This window comes from Carlito syrichta, unplaced genomic scaffold (genome assembly GCF_000164805.1).
Source record: "Carlito syrichta isolate Samal-C Ts95f unplaced genomic scaffold, Tarsius_syrichta-2.0.1 Scaffold303364, whole genome shotgun sequence".
NCBI classification, from domain to species: domain Eukaryota; kingdom Metazoa; phylum Chordata; class Mammalia; order Primates; family Tarsiidae; genus Carlito; species Carlito syrichta.
Window position 1 is genome coordinate 405,265 of NW_007247460.1, and position 22,139 is coordinate 427,403.

General features: G+C 50.7%; 1 protein-coding gene across 1 annotated transcript in view; it reads left to right on the top strand.

Moving 5' to 3' along the window:
- Positions 1–22,139, top strand: part of SCUBE3 (signal peptide, CUB domain and EGF like domain containing 3) — a 34,784-nt gene that overhangs the window by 3,865 nt on the left and 8,780 nt on the right. The window contains exons 2-11 of the mRNA XM_021712566.1: positions 8,804–8,926; positions 9,426–9,551; positions 12,081–12,215; positions 13,310–13,435; positions 13,628–13,744; positions 15,873–15,920; positions 18,253–18,369; positions 20,317–20,439; positions 21,219–21,335; positions 21,945–22,070. Coding sequence (XP_021568241.1) covers positions 12,134–12,215; positions 13,310–13,435; positions 13,628–13,744; positions 15,873–15,920; positions 18,253–18,369; positions 20,317–20,439; positions 21,219–21,335; positions 21,945–22,070 — 856 coding nt within the window. The 5' untranslated portion in view covers positions 8,804–8,926; positions 9,426–9,551; positions 12,081–12,133. The remainder of the gene's footprint in view (positions 1–8,803; positions 8,927–9,425; positions 9,552–12,080; positions 12,216–13,309; positions 13,436–13,627; positions 13,745–15,872; positions 15,921–18,252; positions 18,370–20,316; positions 20,440–21,218; positions 21,336–21,944; positions 22,071–22,139) is intronic.

Consider the following 22,139-nt stretch of genomic DNA (forward strand, 5'->3'; position numbering starts at 1 on the left):
ACTGCACTCCAGTCTGGGCGACAGAGTGAGACTCCAACTCAAAAAAAAACAAAACAAAACAAAAAAAGGAGCGAGTCCTGGGTGTGAGTTTGGGAATGTGAGGTATGGATTCACTGGGGTGAGCGCGTGTGCATGTGCATGACTGTGTGTGTGTGTGTGTGTGTGTGTGTCTGTGTGTATGTGTACGCGTGCACACATGCAGTGCTCCGGTGAGAGGAAAAAGGAAGTGGGGCAATGTGCGTTTTGTTTTAGTTGGAGAAGTAAAGAAGTGGAATGCTTGGTCCAGTGCCTTGGACTAAGGATGGGGGAAGGGAATGGGTGGCCTCGGACCCCCTTGGAAAGATGAAGGGGGAAGAGCTTGCTGCCTGAACCCACCCAGTTCCTGCCCCCAGCTCTGGTCCCCTCTTGTCAGGGTGTGGGCCTCCTTTGACGTCCCATACCCCTAGCACATGACCACTTATAAGAAAGAGTCCCTGTCAGGGCTGGAAACTGCAGAGCTGCTCTGAGGTTGGCAGTGCCCACAAGAGGCCCAGACCTGGGGACAGCTTCTTCAGGCTCAGTTAGAAGACAGGAGTCTGGAAATAGGAGGACTGCTGGGCATTGGAGGGAAGTGAAACAACGGCCAACCCAGGGTTGTTTGCAGCAAAGAAGAGCTAGTCACCTGGGCTTAGAGGGGACAGAGACTCTCCCTCCCCTGTTGGCTTCTGTCGCAACAGATTGGACACTTTCCTCCTCTCATGCCCACACACTGTCACTCTCAAATGGCACTGGGGTCATGGGAGCTATGGTGGCAGTGGGTTTGGACAAATGCAGAGCGTAAGGATTTAGGCCTCTGAGGAAGTCACTGAAATTCCCTTCCTCACTTGTACGATATCTGTAGTGTCCCTTGCAGGATCTCATTGAAATCCTTGCTGCTGGAGACAGAAGCTGCTGTGGCGAGCCTCCGTCTTGCAGCTGGGCCTCCCCAGGTGACTCACCTAAATCTCAGGCCCTCTCCTCCCTGAATGCTGCTTGTTCTACCTGCCTGAGTCTAGGTCACTTGGCTACTTTTCCTTTCCTCCCCTGTCCCAGTTTCACAGGGTCCCAGGTACATGATAGTTCTCAACTGTGTCCTTAAGTGGGTATTTACCCCTGGAAATAGCCCCTGAAGAACAAGTGAGTATGTGTGTGTGTCTGTGTGTGTATCCAACAAAGTTGGGAAGTGGAGCTGAAATGTTGGTACTGTGGGAACCCAGTATTCTCAGGGCTGGGCCCAGGCCTTGGTCCCCCTGCATGCATTTCCAACTCCGAGACTAGCACTTTGTATTCCACCCTGGCCTGAACATCCCCGCTCTTTAGATCAAGGCACTGATTGTTGTTGCGATTGGATGCTGTGATTTGGCCGCACAGGCAAGATGCTGACACCCTTGCTCTTACCTATGGTTTTCCCTGTGGCTGTGACCATAGCCCTAGAGAGCTGTGGGGTTTGGATTTCCAAGTGCCACGCCAAGGGCTCTCCAGGTCTGGTCATTGACAGTGACAGGCTGAGGAAAGACCTGGGCAGGAGCTTCTGGGCTGGAGGGAAGATCCAGGATGAGGAAACAGATCTAAGGCGCCCCTGGGTAAGGGTGGAGTATCAGGATATGTGGGCATTGGGGGAAGGGCTGCAGAAGGGGGGCACTGGAGGGTAGACCCTGGGGAGCAGGTTTACAGAGAGGACGTTTTTACAAGTTTCTAATTATATTTATTTGGAGTTCTCCTCTGGCGGTTTGAAGCTGTTAACAGCAGGAACCTGTATCCCTGGTGTTTGTTTTTGTTTCTAACCAGCTGCTTGGCCCCAGCATAGTGAATCCAAGGGCAGGCGACACCTGCCCACCGCCGCACCGCCCACCCCTTCTGTATTGCAACTGTGTTTGCACCTTCCCTGCCCTCTGCTCAGCCCTGCCCCCTCTGCTGCTGCCCCCATGCCCAAAGCCTCAGAGTGTCCGCATGCCTGCTGTGGATTCCTACAAGGCCACCTACATTTCAGCTCCGTGCTGTCCTGTGACTATGTATTGGATGCTTGCTTCATGCTGAACTAAGTACTGAGTTGGGGTGGGGAGGACAACAGAAACTGAGGCATGGATTCCTCCCCTAAGTGCCTAGAAAAGACAGTGGTGGTGAGAGAACACTTCAGTGAGAGTCGGAAGACCTAAGTCCTGGCTCTGTACTAGCTATTTGCTTTTTCCTGTGGTGCCATCACTGGACTTCGGTTTCTTCATATGTTTAATGAGAGAGGACCATTTGAAGACCAAATGAAATAACCTGTGTGAAAAAAACTGTACACTTAGTGGAACTGTACAAATCTGCCATGTTTGTTTTGTTATTTTTTCAATTAATTTGGAGACTACTGATAATGAAGCCAGAACCTAGTCTGCCCACTGCCTGCCTCTCTGTCCCTCGCTCTCCAATGTCCTGTTTTACCCCTTCCTCATTGCCCCCTACCCCACTCAACCTCTAAGGGCCTCTGACTCAAAGTTGTTGGTTTTGTCCACACTGAAAAGGAGGAAATTCTTGTCTGTTTAGGGGTACAATCAAATGAGCAAGGAGCTGGATTAGGAGTAAGGTAGGACATCGAAGAGAAACTCAACAGGGCCCCTGAAGGGGGGCAAGGCTCTCAGATTTAGCCTTCCTCCTCTCCAAATCACCAACCACCAGCAGCTTTTCCTGATTGTTCAGTTGAGCAGGCTAAACTTGTGTGAGAGGAGAGGGTTCTTTTTGTTTTGTTTTGTTTTGTTTGAGTTGGAGTCTCACTCTGTCACCCAGACAGGAGTGCGGTAGCACGCTCCCGGCCACTGCAGCCTCGACCTGCAGGGCTCTGGCGATCTTTCTGCCTCAGCCTTCCAAGTAGCCGGAACTACAGGCACGCGCTACCATGCCTGGCTAATTTTTTATTTATTGTAGAGACGAGGTCTCACCAAGTTGCCTGGGTTGGTCTCGAATCCATGGGCTCAGGCAATCCACTCATCTCAGCCTCCCAAAATGCTGGGATTATAGGCTGAACCACTGAGCCCAGACAGTGGTTCTTTTAAAAAAAGAGAATGGATCATGTGTGGTGGCTCATGCCTGTAATTCCAGTGCTTTGGGAGGCCAAGGCCAAGAGTTCAAGACCAGACTGGGCAACATAGCGAGACCTCGTCTCTATGAAAAAATAAAAAATTAGCCAGATATGTTGGCACACACCTGTAGTGCCACTTGCTCAGGAGGCTGAGACAGGAAGATTGCTTGATCCCAGGAATTCAAAGCTGTAGAGAGCTATGATTGTGCCATTGTATTACAGTCTGAACAACAGAGATAGACCCTGTCTTTAAAAACACACACACACACACACACACACACACACACACACACACAGAAAGAAGAAAATTGCTCTGTCGTCTCCTTGACTGAGGATGGGTCTAGGCTCCAGCTGAGGTCACAGAACCTTAGCTTGTCCCAAACTTGGAATATAGCCTGAGACACGAGAACTGGGAGGCCAGGCTCCACCAGTTTCCCTAGTTGCCATTTTAATCTGGAATTAGAGCAAATGTGTCCAGGTTGCAGGTTACACGTCATGGCCCAAGCCTGGGCTGGTTCTATTTTGGAAGTTACCTAGATGTGGCAACTTGAAAGTAAGAATGAGGGAACGGATGGGAGCAGCAGTGCAATGCTGGGCTCAGGTGCCCTAGAGCCCCATCACGAGACGTTAGCTAGCCTGAAGGCTGGGCAACATCTGCTGAAGGGGATGCTCTGAAGAGCTGCCTGCAGCATCCCCAGAAGCCTGAAGCTCTTGAGATCCTATGACTCATTGCTCCCTGTCTCTTCTGGCCCCAGTACTCATCAAATAAATCCTTTAAGTGGGTACTACCCCTCTTTTAGTTTCCTATCTCCTTACTCTTAAGACTAAACTTCCTGGGAATTCCCTCTACCCAGAACAGTTGTGGGGTCACAGGAGAGTAAAAAAGTAAGCTTCTTCTCTGAGGTAGCACAGAGGCTCAGATATGAGCCTCATCTGCTCATCACCAAACCATCCCTCCCTCCATTCACTCACCCATTTGTCTGATGAGGAGTTTACTAAGTGCCTTCAGTGTGGTATTCGTTTGTCTTGTTCTCTGCTGAGGCCCCAGCACCTAGCACAGTGCTTGGCAAGTCGTAGGTGCTCAGTAACTGTCTTTTGAATGGCTGAATGCATATACTCGGCTCTGTTCCAGCTGCTGCATGGGCTTCTGAGGTGCAGAAGATATGGGCCTCAAGCAGCTTATAGCTTCAGTAAAAGGGTAACTCACACATGATCTAAAAGTGAAATGATGGTGTAAGGTACCATATAAGAGGCATCACAAGACTGTGCTTGGTCAGGTGACCAGAGAACCTGACAGTAAAAGCCTTAGTAGTTAAGAGAAAGCTGGAGCAGTCACAGATAGCTTCCCAGAGAGAACTGGGTCCTCAATGATGGGTGAGATTTGAAGACACTGAAAGAGAGGAAAATAGAGAAGTAAGAAACACATAATATACCTCCTGGACTGGCCTCGCTGGGCCAAGCAGGATGTCACAGCCATGTGGACAGGTACCTTAGGGCACCAGGTGGGCTTCTTCTGACCTTCTCATTGAGCCCCTCAACTACTCCCCCACCCCATATGAGTGATAAGGTAACCACTGTGGTAATAGAAAGGTGGGGTGAACTCCACCTAGGGTGTCTTCCTGTCCAAAGCCGGCATCCCTGCTTCCATTTATTGGTATCCCTGTGCACACCTGTAAAGTAAGGGAAGTGTTTCCTTGGGGGTCCTGCTGCTTCCCTTTGGGGGTACACTTGTCCATTCTCAGAAGGGAATCTTAAGGCTGCTTGTGTTACAATAAACTTCCCTTTCTGGTCTGACCCTTCAACCCTCATATCCCCATCCCACCTTTCCTACCTACATCTAGCAGAGTTTGTGGAGTGCTCTGCTAGGTGCTGAAGCAAATTCAGAAGAAATGTCAGATGGTGCTGGGAAAAGCTGCTGCAGTTACAGACCTGTGCCTTTGTGCCAGGAGAGGGTGAGGCAGGAGGTCTTGGCTTATCTGTGATGTCTCTGCAGCCACCACTCTCCCCCACTTAAACTTTTGTTCCAGCCCAGGGCCTGGGGTGGGGGTGGAGGATCTCCATAGCCTTCACAGAGAATTGTGGAGGGAGGGCAGCTTCTGGGTACTCAGCTGGCCTGTTCCTGCTTCGCCCTCCTTCCTCAGGCAGTTCCCAGCCAGGGTAGAGTAGGCTGTGGAGCAGGCACCTTCAGGGACGTATCTCTTGAGTCCTCGCCATCACCTGCTCCCTGGGGTGGGTACTGTGTTTCCCCACACAAAGCCTGAGATGGGGCTCCCAGAAGGGGGAGGGGAAAGGGAGCTCAGAAGGGATACTGGGGAAGGTTGGAGAGGAGGAAGGATAATAGCAAACGTTTGTTGAGTATTTACTGTATGCCCACAGTGCCGAGCTAATTACTTGATGAGTATTAACTCATTTGTGCTGAGGGAAGCCCCCTGGGGAGGTGCTGTGATCAGTATTATTCCCACAAAGGAAGGAGCAGGTAAGTTCTGAGACTGGCCCAGGACCACACAGACAAGGGTAGAGAGCAGCATGTGAACTGACACAGCATCACTCCAAAACCCCTCTCTTAACTCCTCTGTCATGTTGCTGGCCCCTAGTCTCTTCCCAGTTTTTTTGCATAACCTCTGTTGGGAGAGGGAGACAGCAGCCCCAGCCTCACTCTGATTCAGCTGGCCTAGAGGCCACCTGGATATTCACATTTTTAAAAAGATCTCCTGGGAATTCCAGTGTGCAGCCAGGGTTGAGAAGCACTGGTCTAAACTAGTTCACGCCCAGCACCAGCAACTGGTTTGCCAGCTAGTAAATACCTGGATCCTGAGAGAACGAGCTAAGACGAGACTGTGCCATGAGTGTGGGAGGGTCCCTGTGGGGACAAACTCTGGGTGGGCAGGGATGGAAGGGAGCTCTGGAAGGATGAGTTGGCAAAAAGAGGAGGTGCTGGACATAATGTGGGACTGTCTTCCACACCTACCTTAGGTCCTTTCTGTTTAGAAAGATTGCAACCAAACGTTGATGGGTCTGTTCCTCAGCAGGTACCTAGCCAAGTGAGAAAAGTTGCACATGCTGTATGAGATGGCTTTAAAGCATCAGCAGAGCAGCTTGGTGATTGCTGAAAATGAACTGAGGCACATTGTGTCCAGGAGCTCACCAGAACAGGGCTTACTGGGAAGAGCTTTTGGGAAGACAATTTTGAGCCAGCTTTGAAAAGCTGAGCATAGTGTGGCTGGAAGAGAAAAAAGGAATGCACCTGCAATGTGAAGGAGATGGGTGCAAATGCATGGAAAGGACTAGGATGGTTAGTTGTTGAGGGAATGGGGGAGATGAAGTCTCCCAAGCAGAAACTCTGCTGGAGATGGATAAGCACTGAACAAGGAGAGGAGGGAGACGAATCAAGTGGTGGGAGAGGCCTGGCTGCAGGAGGCCTGGGTTTGCTGTGATCAGCAGTGAATAGGAGGTGAAGGGAAGAGCTGGGAGCCCAACATAGCCAGTTGCAGGCCCTAGTGAAGCACCAGCTGACTCAGAGACAGGCACATACCTCTGAGATGGCCCCAGAAGAGGCGCTTCCGTAGAGTCTTCGTGTTGCCTGGCCCAGGGAGTATTCCTCATTAAGAATTAGAGCATGCTGTGGAACTTTCTGTGATGTTAGAAATGTTTCATATCTGTGCTTTCCACTATGGTAGCCACTAGTCACACGGGGCTGCTGAACATTTGGTCTGTGGCTAATATAACTGAGGAATTACATTCTAAATTAATTTAAATTTAAATAGCCACGTGTTGCTAGTGGCTACCATACTGGACAGCACCGTTCTAAAACGCTGACCATCACCTGCCTGACCGGTGATTTAATACTTATAATCTCAAGCTTCTCATATTGGGAACCTACTGTTTACCAGACATTTTATTAGGTACTTTGTGTTTACCAGACACTTTATTTTACACAAATTATTAACTGCTCACAGCCTCTCATGTGAAGGCATTACTGTCCTTATTTTAAAGGGGAGGAGATGGAGAATAAGAAAAGCCTCCCTGGACAGTGGTAGAGAGATGGATTTGAATCTGGGACTAACTGGTTCCAGTGCTTATGATTAGATAGCACAGTTCTTTGTATCATTTTCACTTCATCAACTGGACAAACTGATTCTCCACACAGCCCCTTAACATCTATGAAGTTCCTTTGGCCCTCACCTTTGAACTTGTCTTCCATGCCCTTCCCTTCTCTATTCTTTCATTTTGGGGTGACTTTCTAGGGTGGGACAGCAGGTGGACACCATGACTGTGGAGCCTAAATGAGTTGAAGACACCGCTGTCCCATGCCTTTCCCTTCTCCCTCCCTCTTAGGCTCCCAGCACTTGGAATCACTGGGCATGGTGGCTGGCTACAGAAAGTAGAAGAGAGCTGAAGGGTAGAATACAGAGCTAAATGGAAGGAAGCCTGCTTGATTTGAGGTGGGGTGTTTGGAGACACTCTTATAGATTTCAGTTCTCTTCTTAGCCCCAGGAATCTTCAGACCTGCCCCAATAAGTTCTTCTTGAAGTACAAAAGCAGAAAACAGATAACTGGTTCAAATTAGGACTCATGGGTATCTTTAAATTGGAGAGAGATTACTGGTCCACTCATCCATTCATTCAGTAAAAATATATCAAACACCTTAGGATTTGCATTCAATAAGGGTATGATAAGGCCTGAGAGTCTGTAGTTCTATAGCTCATAGATCACACTTGGAAGTCAGATCATCTTGGTTTCAAATATCTCTTTTACTTGCAGGTTGTTACTTACATACTATTTTGAGTTACCCAAGTTTACAGCTAGAATCGGACTCTTCCTCCTCTAATCTTCCCTGTAACATAAGCTCTCAACCCTGGCTGTACATTAGATATAACTGGGAGAGCTTTAGAAAAATACTGATGACTAGGTCCCAGCCCAGGCTAGATGACCAGAATCTCTGAGGATAGGGCTTGAGCATCTCCCCTAGTTGCCGCGTCCCTCTTTCTTCCTCCTGTACCAATGCCCACTGGACCCTGTCACTTTTCCAGAGGCTATTGTCCCCTTTTGCTTCCCCACTCCCAAGCCTGCTCCTAAGAAAGGTACACCAATTCACAATAGGATGATTATTTATAATCAAGTAACTGTGCTAGTCTGAAGTTTTTGGTTGTTTGTTTTTGTTTTTTTTTTTTTGAGTTGGAGTCTCACTCAATCGCCCAGACTGGAGTGTAGTGGCCGCTCCCTGTCACCGCAGCCTCGACCTGCTGGGCTCCAGCAGTCTTTCCGCCTCAACCTTCCAAGTAGCCGGAATTACAGGCACGCGCTACCACGCCCGGCTGATTTTTTGATTTATTGTAGAGATGAGGTCTCGCCGCCCAGGCGGGTCTCGAACCCGCGGGCTCAGGCAATCCACTCACCTCAGCCTCCCAAAGGCGGGGGATTACAGGCTGAGCCACCGAGCCCGGATGTTTGTTTTTAAATCAAAGAGGAGACTTTTAAATGGTGGCGCTTTAGCTGTCATTGTGAATTAAGTATTTTTTAGGGCAACTGGGGGGTTCTTTCTGAATTCCTGAAATTACAGTGTCTGCCTACTCTGAAATCAGAGGGATATGGGAGAGCAACTGTTTCTGGAGGGGTCGTTGACTCTGTTCTGGAGAAGAGGGGATCTTGCCCTTGGGATCCCACCTTGAAGACTCCCCTGGAAAAGTACCAACAGAGGTTCTCATGTGTCCGCTCTACCCCTGCCAGATGTGGATGAGTGTGTGGAGGGGACTGACAACTGCCATATCGATGCGATCTGCCAGAACACTCCAAGATCATACAAGTGCATCTGCAAGTCTGGCTACACAGGGGATGGCAAACACTGCAAAGGTGAGACTGGGAGGGCACCTAGAGAAGGGAGACCTGTGGGAGAGAGGCTCCAGTGCAGATGAAATTAGCCTTGAGAAATTATTCTAAATTTATGAGTTTCAGTGTTGGCGAGGCTTCAATGGACAAGGTTAATTCCTGGTGGCAGAAATTTAGAAGGTATTTATACCCTTTGACCCAGGAATTTTACTCTTGGGGACATATTCAAAGGAAATTCAAAGAAACAAAATAATGTATGGGTGGAGATGTTCTTCAATGCATTGTTTATAAATGAAAGGAATCTATGGGCCTAACAACAGAGAAAAATAGTTATGAGAAAAGAAAAATAAGTTTTGATATTCTGCAACCATGTGCAGTGGTAATTAGAAAGACTGGATGGAGACATATGAAAATATTTACAGCTTTAAAAAAATTTTTTTTAAAAAGCAACCACAAGGCTGAGCCCGGGGTGAACAGTGGGGTCAGTGAGTTTGCAGCTGTCTCTGTTTCTCTTTGCCCACAGATGTGGATGAGTGCGAGCGGGAGGATAATGCAGGTTGTGTGCATGACTGCGTGAACATCCCTGGCAATTACCGATGCACCTGCTATGATGGGTTCCACCTGGCACATGATGGACACAACTGTCTGGGTGAGCAAGGGAGGGAGGATTTGGTGGGAGATGTCTTGTGGGGAAAGGTCTCTTCAGAATTTCCTGTTTCCCAGGGAAGGAGGGGAAAGTGATCAAAAAGAGCTGCATTCCCACAAGAGAACATGGCCAGCCTTTCCTCACTGGCCACTGAGGAAGAAATCATCTTTCTGGATTAAAAACATCAGAGAAGCTGCTCTGAAGTTCTCCCAGGGCAAGGGCCAGGAGATGGAAAATTGTGGGTTGGTCACTGGGTGAAATATGGTGGGAAGATGACTTGGCTCAGACAGACCCTGGTTCTGCTGCTTACTAGCTCTGAGGCCTTGGGCAGATCACCTAATCTCTGGGAATCTCAGCTTCCTCAACTCTAAAATGGGGATAATCCAAAAGCTGCTAGGTAGAGCCTCATGACACAGCATTACGTGTAAAGAGTTCTGTACAATCCTTAGCATACAGTAGGTGCTTAGTGAATGGGAGGAATGTTGATGATGATGATGGCACTTCCCTGTGCCCTGGGGAGCCTTTGACCCTCACAGGCTCTTCCTACAACCTCCAGTCTCACCCTCTCCTCACCCCTGAGGACTCAATCTGACCTCCTTTGTCCCAGAGCAGGGTCAGAGATAGGGGAATCTCTAGGGAACTGAACTCAGCTTTGGTGTCATTTTGGAAAATTACTGGGACCAAGTCAGACTCTTCCCCAAGTAGGCCATCTGAAGCACATAGCAGAAAAGAATTTGCTACTTGAGCCCAGGAGTTCTCTCTGGTGCCAAAACAGAAATTAGGCACAGGAAGCACAGAGGACCAGGAAAGGAAGAGAAGCAAGAGGAGTGATGCCCAGGAAAGCAGGCTGGGCTGGTTCCTCCTCTGCACTTGACCAACAGGTGAATTCTCTGCAGTCCCACTAGCCGAGGAGAACTTCCTTACTGCAGAGCTACCTCCAAACCCCAAGCAATAGGTTTCCACTCCCACCTCAGGCCTTTAAGTCCTGATCCCTGCTGGTCCTTTGCTCTTAGTCCTGATCACCTCTTTAGCTACCAGGGAGGGGTCTCATTTCTCATCCGTCACTCTTGAGGGACTCTTGGGACTCCCTTGGGAAGAGAGTGAACATCAGTTCCTGAGTCCTTTTGCTATCTTTGACCTTTCTAGGCCCCTGATTCTCACCAAGTTTCCCTATAAGTGTTTTGGGGAGAACCAACCATTGGAACAAGAGAACAAGTAGATATGGATAGAGAGAATCAAGGGAGCAAAATTCTACTTAGGACTAGGGTTTAAAGTCTCAGCCCTACCTTTGACTCTTAGGGAAAACTTGAGAAAGTTGCTCATGCCCTGGGCCTCAGCTTCCCAGCTGAGAATTGGAGAAGAGTTTGGCTAGAGTGGCAAAGTCACAAAGTTAGAAGAGAAGGAAGCAAATAGAAGGATGGAATGTAAGATGGGGCAAGAGCAGGAAGAACAGGGATCGGGAGAAGTCAAGAGAGTAGCAAGAAATGGGGGCAGAGACAGGAACAGAGTAGACCTCCTTAGCTTCCAACAGGTGCATCTCTTGGGCAAGAGCCATCTGGTTCTGGGCCTCTCTGCCCTTGGCCAGAAGGGGAAGGGAGGTTTTCAGGGTTTCAGCAGAGAGGATGGGAGGGGATGGCAGATGAGGCCCTCAGAAGCCCAGATTCTAGCTGTTCCATTTGGCAAACAATTTTCGTGATGCCTTCTGGGCCAAGGGAACCTGAGAAGGGCCATGGACTTGGAAGGGCAATAGCTAGCATAGAGATGGAGTCAAGGCATTGAAGTGGGAACCCCAGGGTGATCTTGGCTTTTGGACCTGGGGAGTGGTGATTTTGGGGTAAGAGCCCACTGTTCTCTCCCGCCATCTAGGGTGTGGCCTGGCAGCTCTCCCCAGATCCCTCCCCGCCAAGCTGCCAGACTTTGTTTTGTTAAACCAAAATAGGAGAAAGGCTGGGGAATATGGCAGCAAGCCCAGGCATGGGAGGAGGGGAGGAAGGACAGGGCCGTGACCTGTCCACAGACATGGTCCCTGCCCCACAAGAAGTTGAGGCTCAGCTGCCTTGTCCCACTCTGCCCCTCCAGCCTCAGCACATGGTCACAGCTCTCCCTGAACCCAGAGCCACTTTCCAGGTTCCCTGATTCCCTGGCTGCTCATCGCACCAGCTGCCACCCCTGGTTACCCTGACCAATCTGACCAACCTCCATCCCTACCTTGCCCACTGTTCCTCTGCTCTGGTTTGGTTTCTTTCCTGATCTCCTCAGTCCCTAGACCCAACTTCCACAGGCGAGGGAAAGGGCCGCAGGCTTCATTCACCTTGTGAGCCTGTTCCAGAGTCTCCCTCTTCCTCACTTGCCTTGACCCCCAGCTCTGCCCTCAGGTGGCCTCTACACACTCAGTGGAATGTGGGCTAGCCTAAGACTGGGCTTGGGAGGCGGGGGCTTGGGTTCTTAAGACTGCCCTCAGTGCTGAAGTTCTGGGGTATGCTTGACCCTGGCCTGTACCCCATGGCCCCACTGACTCTCTATCCTGTGCAGATGTGGATGAGTGTGCTGAGGGCAATGGCGGCTGTCAGCAGAGTTGTGTCAACATGATGGGCAGCTACGAGTGCCACTGCCGGGAAGGCTTCTTCCTCAGTGACAACCAGCATACCTGCATCCAGCGGCCTGAAGGTCAGCCCATGGCCTAGGAGGGCCCCGTTCCTGCCCTCCCCAGGCTCCTCTTCCCAGTTGTCCCTCAGCATCCCCTAGGTACCACCCCTGGGTCTCAACTCTACTAGCTTCTTCCCTTGCCCTTCAACTCAATCACACCCTAAGGGCTCCATCAACAGACACTATGTTAGAGCAAAATCTGGAGGAATTAATTTGGGGTTGGGGTCAGTATGGGATCAAGAGTACTATGAGGTATCCTCTGTGTCCAGACCTGAGGTGGATATTCTCTAAGAAGGAAGCTGAACTTCTCTAAGCTGCTATTTATCTGAGAGGCCTCACCAACGCCTTCTTCCTTGGATTGGATTGGGAGGGTCAGGAGAAACAGGAGGTATATATTGTCTTTCTGTGATTCAGCTTCCCTGCCACCACTAGACTGTGACATCCTTGAGGGCAGGGACTATGTCTAGTTCATCTTTGCATCCCCAGCACCTAATGCACTGCCCTGCATATCGTGGGAGCTTAATAAATTTTTGTTAAATAAAATTGCATAGTAATTATCTAGACAGGTTACTCCACATTCACAGTATAGATCTGATTTTTTGTGTGTTTTTATTGTACAGATGAGGTCTCAGGGTTGCCCAGGCTGGTCTCAAACCCGTGTCTCACTTTGGCCTCCCAAAGTGCTGGGATTATAGGTGTGAGCCACCATGCCCCACCAGATCTGATTGTTTTGTATCTTCTTCCCAGTTTGACCATAAGCTCTTTGAGGGAAGAGAGCATGTCTTATATTTTTCTGGATCTTTCCTAAGTCCACTCAGTCCTTAACACAGGGCAGAACTCTATTTGATGCTGCTTTTTGGTTGTTTGAAGGAGAGGGTGATTATTCTTTGGGATGGGTATCTATACCTATTAATGCATCATTCAGATAGGCTGAGTGCTGCTCATTAGCACACAGCTCTGTGGGCAGGAGGCCTGCAATGGGAAGAGTGAGTCCTCTCCCTGTGTGGCAACCTCGGTAGAGCTCCCCGTTTCCTAGGCCCGCAGTTGCCCCTTCTAGTTCCTCTTCTAGGCCTGCAGGGGCACAGAGCCCTGACCCTCCTTCTCTTCCCTTTTAGAAGGAATGAATTGCATGAACAAGAACCATGGCTGTGCCCACATCTGCCGGGAGACACCCAAGGGGGGTATTGCCTGTGAATGCCGCCCCGGTTTTGAGCTCACCAAGAACCAACGGGACTGTAAATGTGAGATGGTTGGGATGGGGGCTGGGGGGACAAAGAGGAAGGGTGTGGGGTCTCAGCAGCAAGAGGACTGGGCTGGGAGGTAAAGAATATATGGGGGAGACAACTTAGGAAAGTGGGCCAGCAGCCACGTGTGGAGAACTGTGGGACACAGGGAGGAGCGAGCTGACAGGCCCCTGCCCTCTCTGTGCACAGTGACGTGCAACTATGGTAACGGTGGCTGCCAGCACACATGTGATGACACAGAGCAGGGTCCCCGGTGTGGCTGCCATGTCAAGTTTGTGCTCCATACGGACGGGAAGACATGCATCGGTGGGTGAGGCCAGGGGAGAACTCAGTTCACCTGTGATGGGGGTGGGGTTGGGGCCCTTGGAAACTGGGAGGAGGGGGAGTGGAGGAGTGAGGGGAGTGGGGGAGCATCTGGGGCCCAGGTGCTGGGCAGAGGGACTGGTGAGGGAGCTACAGACCCAGACAATGCCAGGTCTAGTGAGGGACAACTCTACGAGAGATTGAAGGGCTACCCAACCCTGTTCCCGCCCCAGCCCACTGGTTCCTCCGCCCCACCCAGGGGCCTTGCCATCCTCTCTATCCCAGGACAGTGTTGCCAGACTGGGGATTACTAGCCGAGGTGCTTGTTGACCAAGACTGTGGTTGAGAAAAGGGAGAACTGGGGAATGCAGCTGATGAGGCCTGACTAGAGGCCCTGGCTGACGAGTGGAAGAAGGGGGAGCTGTCACAGACCACTGTCCCCACTGTGGAACTGAGGAAAGAGTGTTCTTTCCTGGAACAACCAGTCCTGAACTGACAAACGGGGTTTTCTGACTCCAGGTATCTTTTCCCTCTTCATCCTTTCTCCTCCCTCTCCTCTTGCAAATCCCCTTTCTGCTCCCCTCACCTCCGCCCCCATTTCTCTCTCTCCTCCAGATTCCAATAGGACTGCCTCTCAGCTCCACCTGCAGTCCTCTCTGTTCCTCACCAACTCCAGCCTTCCATCTTTCTTGCCCTGGTTTGGGGCCCTCTTAATACATGGATCCCTTTTCCTGAATTCCTAGGCCTTACCTCACATACCTTCAGGTACCCTGGATGAGTTTAATTCCTTAAAGTTAATTCCTAATCCCTTAAGTCTTTAAGTTCTTAGTGCTGAAAAAGATAATGGGACAGGGGATCCCTTTGGAGAAGTGGGAAATGAAAGGGAAAAGATTTGGCTGAAGGAGAAGCCGTGTCTTGAGCCAGGCAGGGGTGAGCTTGCTCTGGAGGCATAAATGTTATGGACAACATTCATTTGGTGGACTGCAGCATGCTGGGGTTGGATGGTGTCAGCCCAGCCCTCTGTGTGAAGTCATGTATATCAGAGACATGCCAGTCAGCTGAGAACCAGACTCTCCCACACCCCCCGCCCCGTTACTGCAGACAGAATGGGGAGCAGATAGACGCTGCTTATACAGCGTTCCTCGGGCACCTGCTCCAGAGACCTGCACACACAGCTCTAAAATGCTTCCATAATTACAGTCTCTCCCACCAGAGTTTCCTTCTGAGTTAACTCTTCAGAGACCCCAGAACCTTTTTAGGTCTTCATGTTGCCTTCTCTGGGTTGGTGTGTTCTAGCTCCTTTCATTTTTTCCTCATAGGTCTAATTCTTCTGCTTTCCAAACCTCCCCACGCCCCCTGGACACATTCACACAGCCCGAGAGTCTCCTAAAAGAAAATGCATGCAGTCCCCAAAGAAAAGATGCATGATGTGGAAGAGAGCTGGGGTCCCATGGAAGTGAGGGTCTGCCCCTCTCTGGTCTCTTTCTGCTCAGAGAGTCCCAGACACAGCTGCTTCTGAAACACTCCTGTTGAGCTCAAGCTCTTTTCTAATCCAAGTTCCATTCCACCAACTAGGCCATGGCCAGCTGAGTCAGGAGAGAGCATCTCAGGCTGTTCTAGGGTTTACAACTATGCTCTTTCTCAGTTCCACTTCCTCTTCTCCAGTAGAACTTATTTTACCTTGCTTTATATCTCATTTCTCTTGCCAGCCCTGGTAGGAGGAAATATCATTATTTGGGGCCATCAGGACATTCAGATTAAGTGGGAGACTGAGAGGCCAGTGTAGTTTAGCACAAAGGGTGGGCACCCTTTGGGATTTGGAATTTGGGGGTTGGTGAGACTTGAGGTTACATCCCAGCTTTGCCTTTGGCATGCTGTATGGTACTGGGGCCACGACTGCCTCCCTCTGAGACTGTCTCAGTTTTTTAGTCACGGTAGGAACTTGCTTCTTTGAGGATACCAGACAGCACAAGGATGAGAAATGACTCTATTATAGGGGCTCCAGGGCTCACCATCTGGGGCTAGAGGTTTGGGCTTGCAGGGTGGAGGAGGGGTTGGGGAGGGATGGGGCCCAGCGGGCCACAGTGGCTACTGCCCAGCCTCTTAACAGCTTTTTTGCAATGTCAAACAGGGGAAAGGCGGCTAGAGCAGCACATCCCTACTCAGGCCGTTTCTAATGGTAAATATGTCTGCTCTCTCCGCTTGCTCTCACTGGCTTGCTAGGGGAAGGGCTAACCCGCTGGGGCTCCCACTAACCGCATGCCCACGGGCCCAGTCTGACTGGGCCCAGTGGGTGACAGGAAACCTGAGTCCTTAAAAGCTGGCCCAGGAGCCTTCATGCTGCTCTTGTCTTTCTTTGTCCCCATCACTGTCCTTTTCTTCCTCTTCTGCCCCCTCTTCCCACACCCACCTTCTAACACCCCACCCCTGTCCCAACCATTGATCCTCCAGCCCGCTCTTCTCTGCACAGTTAGAGAACCAGCCAGCTCCATCTTCCCTATCATGCCCACTGTGCCACCCGAGATAGGAGTGTGATAGGGGGTAGATGCCATCCCCTCCTTGGGGCTTCTTTCTTGGGTTCTCACCCACATTAGTTCACAGTCTGGGCATCACTCACCATTGTCTCCCACCACAGTTAAGAGCATGGCATTTGCATTCAGACAGACCCGGGTTTGAATGCTGGCTCTGCCACTTTCTAACTGTATAATCTCAGGCAAGTTACCTTTCCTCTCTGATCTCAGTGTAGTCTTCTGTAAAATATGGAGAATAACTGCCCTTCCTTAGGGTTACTGTGATGACTGAGACAGTGCATGTAGAGCATATATCTAATAAGCGCCCGGCACAGGGTAAGCACAGAGTAACCTGTGGTTCTAATACTGGTTCTAATACCTGGGGAGCACAGGGGTGAGGTTGTGCCATCCTGCCGCCCCACCCTGCTCTGGAGAATGCTGTCCTGCAGAGGCAGGCAACTATGCCCGGCTTCCTGTCCAGCCTGGGATGGACATTGTACCAGCTCTGCTGTTCCCAACCCTGGATCCTTCAGAAGCTACCCGGCCTTCACACAGAATCGGATCTCTGTTCCCCTCTCCCTGCTCCAGGGCTTAGTGGGCCTCTTCGTAGTCTAAGAGCACCCAGGGGGATGGCTGGGCTTACAGCCTGAACTCCAGGTCCCCTCCCAGGTTTCTCCCACGAGAACCTCAGGAGAGATTAAGGTGGGAATGACATGGAGGATATCCTACCTCAGGTTGAGCTGCTCCCAAACCCGGGCATTTCAGGGACCAGGGCAAGTTCAGGGACCCATAGGCAGGGGCAGGCTCGGCCTTGCTGCTCTCATTGGTGAAGAGGGTTGGGCCTGAGTGTGAGGAGTCAGAGTCAAGATGACGGTACTGTCCAGTGTTTTTGTCATTTAGTCCCTTGATTCTGAGAACCACTCTCCTCTCTTCTTTAGGAATTCTTTCTCATGGGAGAATTCTAGGCCTCTAAAGGGTGGCCCACAGCACCTCCCAGTCCCTGTGTCAGGGCCTTTCTGTTTGAGCTGATGGTTTTTCCTTGGACTTACCTGACTCTCCTAAGCTGCTGTTGAAACCTATTTTTTCCTCCTGCTCTGAATTCAGAACATAGGGAGAGTGACCTGTCTATATTCCTGCTACTCTGACCTTTTGGTGAAGGGAAACCTCACTAGCCAAGAGTGAGCAACAGAACAGACTTAGCTGAAATAAGGAGTGAGGTTTTGTCTAGCTCTGAAGTTCCCTAACTTTTGCTTATCTTTATATACCCTTCCTTCTCTGGATTCTTTTCCTTTTGCCTCCTCCTCCCCTTCCCACAATAGTATCGCCCCATTAGCAAAGTAAGACTACAACAAGAAGTCAGCTTATCTCCATGTGGAACTACAGGAGAGTCTGGGAGGAGTGGAAGGTAGACCAATCCAGTGCCCGCTCTCTCTTCTGAGGATGAGCAGTCAGCCCTAGAACTGGGATCTTTTTAAAGACAGCTGGGCAGGGAGGAAGGGGAAGATAAACCGATGGGCATCCCTCAGCTGTCTTAGCAATGGCCAGACTCACTCTTCCCAACCCACATGACCCCCACCCAGCCACCAAAGAGGTGGTCAGTGGAAGGAGGAGGAAACTCCTATCTGTCCCTTCTGGTTCTCTGGTGGCCAAAACCCCCCTCACTTAGCTCCCATCCCTCCCCACTCCCCCCACCCCCTCCACCCCCTCAGCACATTCCTGCCTGACAGCTCTGGCTTGTACCTGCCTCACCGCTGTCCACCTTGTTTCAATCAAGCAGGGGGCAGGGAAGTGGACTGCTTGGCTGCACTTGTGAGGGGATGGGGGTTGGGAGTGATGGGAGGAAGGGGGCTGGGAGCCTCCCTCCACTTAATGCTCTTTCTAAAGCACACGGAGGCAGCTGAAGCCTTCCCCCTGGGCCTTGGTGGTCTCCACTGCCCTTGGAGTTTGGGACTTTTCCTGGCCAGTGACCTGGTTACCATCCCCCACCTCCCTCCTAAACAGAGACCTGCGCTGTCAACAACGGGGGCTGTGACAGTAAGTGCCACGATGCAGCGACTGGTGTCCACTGCAGTTGCCCTGTGGGGTTCATGCTGCAGCCAGACAGGAAGACCTGCAAAGGTAAGGGCTTTGAGAGGACAGGAGCATGGAGACCCTTGGTAAGGGGCTGAGGTTGGGACCAGAGATAGGGTACTTGTTACAGGACCACACAACTTCTCAACCCCCTTCTTACAAATGAAGAAGATGGCCAAAGGCTGTCTCCTGTCCACCTACCTCATCTCAGTTCAAGGGGCACAAAAGTCCAGCCAGTTCCTTAGTGCCCCCGACTCCTACCCTTATCTCCCTACTCTCATTCTGTCCCCCTACAAGTCCCTAACCCTTTTAGTTAATGAACATGAGATTCACATGTTTCTGGCTCTAGAAGGATATTTGAGCCCTGAATGTGTGTGTGCATGAAGTCACAGGTGTGTTCCATGACTTTCTTAACCCACGTTTCCTCAGACTTTTCCAGTGGGCTCTGGGGAATTGATCTCTCCTCTTAGAAAGGCTGTACCGCCGGGCTCGGTGGCTCAGCCTGTAATCCTGTGCCTTTGGGAGGCTGAGGTGAGTGGATTGCCTGAGCCCGCGGGTTCGAGACCCGCCTGAGCAGGCGAGACCTCATCTCTACAATAAATCAAAAAATTAGCCGGGCATGGTAGCGCACGCCTGTAGTTCCAGCTACTCGGAAGGCTGAGGTGGAAGGATCGCTGGAGCCCAGCAGGTCCAGTCTGGGTGACAGAGTGAGACTCCAACTCAAAAAAAAAAAAAGAAAGGCTGTACCAGCCAAAGGGAGAATGGGATAGCAGTTAGGCATTCTGAAGCGGGAGCCTGGCTACCTGGGTTCAGATCCCAGCTTTGCCACTTACTAGCTCTGGGAACCTGGGCAAGTTACTTCATGTCTCTATGCCTCAGTTTCCCCACGGTGCTCACCTCACAGGTGTGTTGTGAGGATGAAATGCATTATTACATATAAAGTACTAAGAACACCACTTGGCAAATGGCAAACACTTTGTGTTATTACAATATAATTTCCCACATTGTACATTCTATTTCCCTTCCTTTTAATTAAGCAGGTCTGAGGGAGGATGGGGGATGAGGGAGGCAGAAAAAGGGAGGGTACATACTGAAAAGAATGATTCATGATGTCCATGTCCCCTGGTCACAAGGAGTGGGGACTGGAAGGAGACTGGGCTCCTTCTTTGTGTCTTTTGGCCCAACAGCTGTGAGAGGAGGGGGGAGGCTAGGGCAGCAGGTCAGCCAGCCAGAGTTGAGAGGTTTCCTGCTGGGAAGGACTGTTGACAGGTATGCTAAGAGTGAAGTAGAAGGCTGCCCTCTCTGCCCCCTCCCCCCTCCAGGGGTGAGTAGCCTGGGTCCTGTCTGCCACCAGCTTGGGGAACTTGACCTCAGGAAGGAAGCCATTCACCCACCCCCTTTCCTTACCAGTGCTGAAAGCTGCCTCAGGCCTGAGTCTCTCCAGACCTCTCCAGTCCAGCCCCCTGCCTGGCCCCTAGCCCTCCTCCTTCAGCTACCCAGCCTCACTGGCTCTCCTGGAGGTTCTCCCAGTCTGGCCCCTTTCACAGCTCCTCCTCCTCCCTGAAGGGCTGCCCCTTTCCAGTGATTCCCTTTGACTCTCCACCTCTCCCTGGCCCCTCCTCAGGGATCTTGACAGGGTCCTTGTGACGGGGTGAGAGGAAAGAAACAATCCTATCTACCAGGTTTCTTGGGAATGGCCATTAGCTAGGGAGTAAGGGGCTTGGACAAGCCCTGTAGTCAAATGCCCACCGCGTCCTGCTCTAGGCAATCTCCTGGAGGCTTGATTCTGGTTCCTATCTGTCCCCTTATAAGAGAACTCAATTCCAGAAGAGAACCCCTGAACAAGGAAGAGGCAGAAGGGTGAGAGAGGAGTCTGAAGAGGCAGACCCAGGGCTCTCCTTGATTCTTCCCCATCTCTGAGTGAGGGAGGGATCTCATCTGCTTGTTTGTTCTCAGCTTTTTATCTTGTATTCTGTTTTTGTCCTGCTTCTCCAGACATAGATGAGTGCCGCTTGAACAACGGGGGCTGTGATCATATTTGCCGCAACACAGTGGGCAGCTTCGAATGCAGCTGCAAGAAAGGCTATAAGCTTCTCATCAACGAGAGGAACTGTCAGGGTGAGCTGATGTAGGCCAAGGTGAAAATCTTGGAAGAGTTTCTTGGGGTGGGAGAGCTTCAAGTAGCCAGAGGGCCAAAGTCTGAAACTCAATAGGCATTGTGGAAAGCTTGTGTAGAGGGTGGTATCCTGTGTTGGCTGGGCATGGTGGCTCACACCTGTAACCTCAGCACTTTTGGAGGTTGAGGCAGGAGGCTTGCTTGAGCCCAGGGGTTCAAGACCAGCCTGGGCAACATAGTGAGACCTCATCTCTACCAAAAAAAAAAAAAAAAATCAGTTGGCATGATGGTGAGTGCCTGTAGTTAGTCCCAGTTACTCAGGAGGCTGAGGCCAAAAGATGGCTTCAGCCCAAGAGTTTGAGACTGTGATGAGCCTTGATTGTGGTACTGTACTCCAGCCTGGGTGACAGAGTGAGACCCCAACTCAAAAAAAAAAAAAGAAAATGCCATCCTGCAAATTAACAAATGGTATCCCTCCCTTCCTTTCCGTGGACCAACTCTACAATGAAACATACAGCTTGGCAAGGAGTAAGGGATGATTTCACCCTAATTCACATCCTTGGCAGAGTATAACCTACCTAACCACACATGGTGGCCCTGATCTGTAGGTACCAGATCTTGCAGTTCCTGACTCCAAGGACTGCAAGTGGAGGGGCACAGAGGATGGTTTGCATTGCTAAGTCACTGATTCCAGAGGTGGGCCCCTCACTTGGACCCTTCACCTGAGCAAAGACCAAGTGCTCTCAGACAGAGTCCATGGCTTGAATTCTTGCTCTTCCAGATATAGACGAGTGTTCTTTTGATCGGACCTGTGACCACATATGTGTCAACACGCCAGGAAGCTTCCAGTGTCTTTGCCATCGTGGCTACCTGCTGTATGGTGTCACCCACTGTGGGGGTAAGCTAGCAAGCTTGCACTCCCCAGTCACTGTGGCCCCTCTCGTCTTCTCACTCTCCTATTAAATAAGCCCCTGAGTTGGCTTGTGGCTATGGGCGATCCCTGGGTGCATGTGCCATGTCTATATCCACTGTTATGAAATGGGAAGAATTAAGACAACTTCTGCAGGCCAATTGGGAGACTGGGGCACCAGGAAGAGAATCCTCCCTCTAAAATTCCTCCCTTTCATCCCTATGACTGTCTCTAGGCTTCTACCATCAGCTCCCAAATGACAACCCCACTGGTAGGTAGAAGTGGAAGGCTTTAAAAAGCTGGTCAGTTTGGTCCCTTTTCAGTCATTCCTCTGACTAGAAGGTTTGAGCTCCTCTCAGGCCAGTAGTCACCTTGGGAGCCTGGAATGCTTTTTAAACTTTTTTATTGTAAGAATATTTAACATGAGCCTGCCCTCCTAACGTTAACGTGTACACTGCATTACTGTTCACTATGGGCACAATGTTGTACATTAAATCTCTAGAACTTACTCTAAACAAAGGTCCTCACTCACTGCCCACTCCCTGGCTTCTACTCCTCCTCCTTCACTGTCCATCTGTCTCCCTCTCCTTTCCCCAGATGTGGATGAATGCAGCATCAACCGGGGAGGCTGCCGCTTTGGCTGCATCAACACTCCTGGCAGCTACCAGTGTACCTGCCCAGCAGGCCAGGGCCGGTTGCATTGGAACGGCAAAGATTGCACAGGTGGGCAGTGCCCTCTGCTGGCCAAAGCTGGCACTGCAGTTTCGGGGGCCAGCTGGGGTCTGGAAAACA